The following is a 7,500-nucleotide window of genomic DNA, read 5'->3' on the forward strand; positions in this document are numbered from 1 at the left end:
TTGCCTCGTGCAAGTCTGGTCAGGAGACAGAACTGCTTCTGCGCAGCATTGTAGAGCACAACTAAACATGCACAGTCATTGCACGCGGAATGCATTTGTGTGAAATAACACGCATTTTCATGATGCCAGTCAAGTCAAGTTAAGTCGGCTTTATTGTCAATTGCTTTACATGCACTGGTCATACAAAGAATTGACATTACTTTTCTTACCATTAAGACATACCTGTAGACATACTTATGGTATAGACATAGATAGAACACACAAAGTACTCGTACAATACACATAAAGACATTTAAAGTGCAAGACTGGACAACAAAAGACATATGAAGAACATAGGTATATTAAGAAGAGGTATTTGTTGTGCATTTAGGCTACAACAATGTCCTAGTGTAACAATTCTGACATAGTAATATTAGCAATAGTAGCCATATGTCATAAACATAATATAAATAGGCAAGGCAAGGCAAGTTTATTTGTATAGCACATTTCATGCACAGGTGCAACTCAATGTGCTAGATTGAAGAGTGCCCTCCATAATTATTGGCACCCCTGGTTGAGATGTGTTTTTTAGCTTCCAATTATTTTATTTTTTTTCTAAATAATATGGGACCTTAATGGAAAAAAGAGAAAAATCCAACCTTCAATACAAGTGCATTTATTCAGTGGGGAAAAAATCCCACATAAAGAAATAATTATTTGACATCAAATTATGTGTGTCACAATTATTAGCACCCCTGGTGTTAATATTTTGTACAACCCCCTTTCGCCAACAAAACAGCACCTAATCTTCTCCTATAATGTTTCACAAGATGGGAAAAGACAGAAAGAGGGATCTTCAGCCATTCCTCTTTGCAGAATCTCTCTAAATCATCCAGAGACCTGGGTCCTCTCCTCTGTACTCTCCTCTTCAGCTCACCCCACAGGTTCTCAATGGGGTTGAGGTCAGGGGACTGAGATGGCCATGGGAGGAGCTTGATTTTGTGTCTGGTGAACCATTTCTGTGTAGATTTGGCCATATGTTTAGGGTCATTGTCTTGCTGAAAGACCCAGTGACGACCCAGCTTCAGCTTTCGGGCAGAGGGCAACAGATTTTGATTTAAAATGTCCTGGTATTTCAAAGCATTCATGATGCCATGCACCCTAACAAGGTTCCCAGGGCCTTTGGAAGCGAAACAGCCCCACAGCATCACTGAACCACCCCCATACTTCACAGTGGGTATGAGTGTTTGTTGCCAAAAAGCTCAATCTTGGTCTCATCTGACCAAAGCACACGGTCCCAGTTGAAGCCCCAATACCGCTTGGCGAACTCCAGACGCTTGGGTTTATGATTGTGAGTGAGGAAAGGTTTTCTCCGTGCATGCCTCCCAAACAGCTTGTTGGCGTGTAGACAGCGCCTGATGGTTGATTTGGAGACTTTGTGACCCCAGGATGCTACCATTTGTTGTAATTCTGTAACAGTGAGCTTTGGAGATCTTTTGATTTCTCTTACCATCCTCCTCACTGTGCGTGGTGGCAAAATAAACTTGGGTCCTCGTCCAGGCTTGTTTACCACTGTTCCAGTTGTTTTGAACTTCTTAATTATTCCTCTCACAGTGGTTATGGGCAGCTGCAGTTGAGTGGCAATCTTCTTGTAGCCTCTGCCTGACCTGTGAAGGTCAACGCACATCTGCCTCACTTGTATGCTGTGTTCCTTTGTCTTTCCCATGTTTAAGAGTGGATAAGAGAAATGGCCTCGGTGTCACGTCATATTTATACCCCAGGGAAACAGGAAGTGATGAATTACTAATTAAATGTTCCTACATACTCTGGTAAACTTTGTAAACTACTGTAGAAATGGCAGAAATGCTTCAATTATGTTTATTTCCTGGGAATTGTTAAGGGTGCCAATAATTGTGGAACAGGTGATTTAATGAAAAATAATTATTTTTTAGTCAGGGATTTTTTTATTTTCTTACAATTCATTTGAGTTGAAGGCTACATTTTTCTACAATTTTCAGTGTGACAGTATTCTTCTGCAATAAACACTGAATTTATTTTAAGGCTTTTAACACATCTCAACCAGGGGTGCCAATAATTATGAAGGGCACTGTATAGCATATGCCATAAGAGGTCTGTTTATTTGAAGGTGATGCTTTGAAGGGCAACTCCTGCTATTTTCAATGTGCTGTTGTATTGCTCACGCTACCCTTGACTTTTCAGTACCCGGTGACGCCACATTTTTTGGCTCAGCCCTTTCCGAGATATGAGCTATTCTAATGGGGGCAACCTTTGTTTACATTTCAAAAAAACATTTTTATTTATTCCCAAAAACATCCAAAAGGTTATGCAACATCAGCAGACAGCTAGCAAACAGCGACACCTTTTGGGAAAATATTTGGAGTAGGCCTATGCTCATTTTTTTAAACAAGTAAACAAAAGTTGCCCCCATTAGAATAGCTCATATCTCGGAAAGGGCTGGTCCAAAAACTGAGGCGTCACCGGGTACTGACCAGTCAAGGGTAGCGTGCGTGAGCAATACAACAGTACATTGAAATTCGCAGGAGTTGCCCTTTAAATGTATAATAATAATTAGATATTGCAGTAGAGCAGAGCAGAGTAGAGTAGAGCAGAGTGCATAGTTTGAAGGTGATGTTTTAAACTAACAGTATGATGATCAATTTAATATAACATACAGTATGTCAGAAGTGTTTATTTGAAGGGGATGTTTTAAACATATAATAATAAATTATGTAGGCCTACATTGTGCCATAAGCATTGTGTTTATTTTAAGGTGATGTTTTAAACGTATAATAATGAGTTAGATGTAGCATATGCCAAAAGCATAGTGTTTGTTAGGAGGTGATGTTTTAAACGTATAATAAGTTCGATATAGCATATGCCAAAAGTCTTGGTTTTAACGTTTAAATTAAATATAGTTAATACAGTTATGGTTAAATACAGTCTATGATGTCATCAGCCTAGTGTTTGTTTGAAGGTGATGTTTGAAGCGTGGGTCAGATGGCAAGGTGATTAAATATGCAAAACACACATTAATAATACATGACTCGACAGCTGTAAGGATGTCGCACACACACACACACACACACACACACACACACACACACACACACACACACACACACACACACACACACACACACACACACACACACACACACACACACACACACAAACTCCTGTCACATCCCTGCTTTTAGTGCGCCTGGTGTGTGTGGGCTTTTAGCACTGTCTTTGTTTCTGAGCACATAAGGCCTTTCTGTGTGTGTGTGTGTGTGTGTGTGTGTGTGTGTGTGTGTGTGTGTGTGTGTGTGTGTGTGTGTGTGTGTGTGTGTGTGTGTGTGTGTGTGTGTGTGTGTGTGTGTGTGTGTGTGTGTGTGTGTGTGTTAGAGAGTGAGTAGGCCTATGTGATTGGCCGCTTGCACATAAGTAATGTATGTTTGCATCAGTGTACACGTGCTGTATAGTCCAATGTCTCTAATGCTCTATATCTCAGCCTTCCTGAGTGGACACGTGTGTGTTTATTGTTATGTAATAATGATGTTCCTGACGTATTGGCTTGTGTATGCAAGGCAAGCGTGACAACTATTGTATGTGTGTGTGTGTGTGAGTGTGAACTCCCAAGAATAGTTTTTAAAACACGTGTTAGTTTTTATTTTTTAAGAAATTTATCCTATGGTAGGCAGTGCCTACCCTGCCTACCCTGAGCGCACGTCTCTGGCGTGTGTGTGTGTGAGTGTGTGTGTGTGTGTGTGTGTGTGTGTGTGTGTGTGTGTGTGTGTGTGTGTGTGTGTGTGTGTGTTCGTGTGTGCATGGATGCATGCGTGCAAATATTTAGGTGTAAGGTTGTGATTGCATGATGTGATTATGTCAGTCACTGTAACGTGTCCATGCTTAATCTCAGATCATTAAAAGTTATCAGTAGAAGTAGGCGTAAAAGTAGTCTGTAAAATTCAAGATTCAAGAAGTTTATTGACATGTCAACACAGTTGATGGGAATTTGTTGTGGCTCATCCCTAACATCAAATACATATACTCATGAACGGCCATCCGGGTACTTAACTCTTAAATTTGCGTTACGCCCCTTTATGTGTGAAAACAAACCGAATGTCTCATTGACTTACATGCTACATCGGCTAGCCTGAATGAACACATTCCATGCTTCAGCCATGGCTGTTTGGCTATATTATTTGAACAGCCGGCAACACAACACGTTTTCGGCATGTTGCGCGTGAACAACGCTAGTCTACAGGTCCGTATGATTCGTTTATTAAACCCCAACATCACCAATTGACTTGCATGGGTTGTTTTCCCCCACAAATGGGCGTAACGCACATGGAAAACGTCACGCCGTTCATGAGTATAACGGACAAGACGAACAACAGCATAACACATGAATATCATTATGGCCAGACAGCCATGGACACAGAGACATAAACAGTAAACGGTAAAAAGCAGAGAGTGCCCTGTAGTCATTGGACAATAGACAGGGATGGTCAGTAAACAAATTGCATATGATACTGCATAATAAAGTGCATGTTGAACTACCACCATGGGTAAAGTGCATGCAGTGCCTGCCTACAGAATACTAAGTTGCATGAGTGGCCAAAGTCATAACAGGTCCAACCCAAGTGTCTGATGGCCAGAGGGTACTGTATATGCTGTCTCTAACCGGGATGTTGAGGTTGTAAAGCTTCTGGATCTCCTGACAGTCTGATGGGAGGAGATGAAAAGTTCCTGAAATAACTCTATATTTGTGTGTGTGCATGTGTGTGTGTGTGTGTGTGTGTGTTTCCCTGCCAGACGTGTGAATCAAGCTTCGCCACGCGGGACCGTCTGCGTGCACACATGATCCGCCACGAGGAGAAGGTTAATAAACTATGATGATGATTAGGATTATTATTTTAAGTAGTAATAATAGTAGTAGCAGTAGTAGTAATCTATCGTATTACCATTATTAATAATTTATTATTGTTATTATTGATAATGTATTATTAGTATTAGTTATTATCAATCTGTTGTTGTTATTGTTATTATTAATGAGTGATAATGAAGATTGTTGTTATTATTATTATTATTATTGTTGTTGTTGTTGTTGTTGTTGTTGTTGTTGTTGTTGTTATTAATGTGTTGTTAATGTGTCATTGTTTTTCTGAAGGTGCCATGTCACATCTGTGGGAAGCTGCTGTCGGCTGCTTACATCACGGATCACATGAGAGTCCACAACCAATCACAGCACCACTCCTGCCACCTCTGCAACCGCAGTGAGTACCTGCCACTTGTGTCTGTCTGTCTGTCTGTCTACCTACCTACCTGTCTGTCTGTCTGTCTGTCTGTCTGTCTACCTACCTGTCTGTCTCTCTGTCTGTCTGTCTGTCTGTTCGTGTCAGCTCATCTCCTTCTGTCATTTCATCTTTGTTTGTGTCAGTCCTCCTGTCTGTGTGTGTCTCTGCTTGTCTGACTGACTGTCTGTCTGTCTCTCTGTCTGTCTGTCTGTCTGTCTGTATCTGATGTTCTTAACCTGGAATGACCCTGTTAACCTTTGACCCCCCACCCTCCAGGTTTAACCACACTGACCTGTTCCTCTCCTGAATGTAACAGACTTTAGTACAGTTAGATGAATAAATCCAGGCTCAAACTACACGACTTACGATTTTGTGTCCGATTTTGACGTCGAGGTGCGTCGCACACATAAAGACAATCGCAACTGTCACTCTTATCCCTGATCGTAACCACCCGAGACAATGCCCAACGTTCTATTTCACACACGACGAGGAAATCTTGCCCGACAATGGCTTGCGATGGTCCTAGGGGGTAACGTTACACTGATTGTCGTCAGGGGGGTTTCGGCCGAGAATCGGGCCGATAGTTGTGTGTAGTTTGAGCCTGGCTAAACCCATTTTAGCCTAAGGCACCTGCAAAAGACGGAGCCCTGCTAAATGCCAAAGCCCTTTTTTGGAAAAGGTGCCCTCTGCCTATTAAAACTTAAATATCTCACCTCAGAAGCACATACAAACATGAAATAATCCTCATTTTGCATTAGAATTTGTTCGTGCAGCTGTAACATACAGTACCTACATATTTAATAAAAAAAGACTCAAATCTCAAAAGCCTGAACACAGCGTATATGTAGCTCTAGGTGCCAAAGGTCAAACAACATATACGCAGCACCGGAGCAGCACAGATGTATTTCTTTGTGTTTTTATTCAAGTGCACAACATTGTGCACTTGAATAAAAACACAAAGAAATACATCTGTGCTGCTCCGGTGTTGTCCTTCAAGTGAAGATTTCCTGCCTCTCTCCCGTCGATGCACCAGATGATAAAGCAGAAGCGCGAGGAACTACCCTTTTGTTTGAACATATACGCAGCATCAGGCTAAAATGGGTTAAGAGTGAAGTAAATTAGTGTAGTCACTGCATCTTAACCTTCGACCTCTGCTCCCCCTCCAGGTTTCACCACGTTGACCTACCTGCGCGTGCACGCCCAGAAGCACCACGGGCAGGAGTGGAAGGAGAGCGGGGGCACGTTCGGCTCGGTGGGAGCGGGGGGCGTGCTGGTGTGCCAGCTGTGCGGGGTGCACTGCAAGACGCCCACGCAGCTGCAAGGCCACATGGGTACCCATAATCCACCTCTCAGCGGCGCGCCCAGCCCCGTGGTGACGTCACCGCCCCCGCACAGCGTCGCCGGGGGAGTGGCCACCGTCACCCTTAGCAACGTGGTCACCGCCGCGCCCACCATATCGCTAGGCAACATGGTCACCGCTCCCATGGTGTCGCTAGGCAACATGAACATGGTCGCCACGCCAACAGCCGTGTCGCTTAGCAACATGGTGACGTCTCCGACGGCTGTGTTTGTGAGCGGGAACACGGTGGTGGATCTACTGGTGACCGACTGCTCCAGCATCGCCCAGCAGCCTCACAGTTAGCAACACACACACATGTAGACACACACACACCATACACACACACACACAGTATATACACAGGCACGCACGCCCACACACACACACACAAACACCCAGTATATACACACGCACACACACACTCACACAAACAAACACACAGTATATAGAGACGCACGCACGCCCACACACACACACACACACACACACACACACACACACACACACACACACAGTATATACACACGCACACACACAAGCAGGTCAGGCAGACTGCAGTTGCAGGTTAACATGCACATACAGGACACATGCTTCTAACCACACACACACACACACTTGCACGTGCATACAGATGCACTACACACAAACAAATACTGCACACACAATGATAGCACACATGTTAGCAGGCACACACACACACACACACACACACACACACACACACACACACACACACACACACACACACACACACACACACACACACACACACACACACACACACACACACACACACACACAGCTGCTGACTTACTACGATCTTAAAGCTGGCAGCCTAAATGAACACTAACATAGGAATACACACACACACAAATACAC

At 43.4% G+C, this 7,500-nt stretch overlaps 1 protein-coding gene across 2 annotated transcripts in view; it reads left to right on the top strand.

Annotated features, from left to right (window-relative positions):
- The window catches only part of mazb (MYC-associated zinc finger protein b (purine-binding transcription factor)), a 21,879-nt gene that overhangs the window by 13,674 nt on the left and 705 nt on the right, over nt 1-7,500 (top strand). For both annotated transcript variants that reach the window (XM_063188777.1, XM_063188787.1), the window contains exons 8-10: nt 4,801-4,866; nt 5,156-5,261; nt 6,449-7,500. The exon at nt 6,449-7,500 is cut by the window's right edge and continues 705 nt beyond it. In XM_063188777.1, the coding sequence (XP_063044847.1) occupies nt 4,801-4,866; nt 5,156-5,261; nt 6,449-6,924 (648 nt within the window). In that variant the 3' untranslated portion in view covers nt 6,925-7,500. The remainder of the gene's footprint in view (nt 1-4,800; nt 4,867-5,155; nt 5,262-6,448) is intronic.

Source organism: Engraulis encrasicolus, chromosome 2 (assembly GCF_034702125.1).
Source record: "Engraulis encrasicolus isolate BLACKSEA-1 chromosome 2, IST_EnEncr_1.0, whole genome shotgun sequence".
Taxonomy (NCBI): domain Eukaryota; kingdom Metazoa; phylum Chordata; class Actinopteri; order Clupeiformes; family Engraulidae; genus Engraulis; species Engraulis encrasicolus.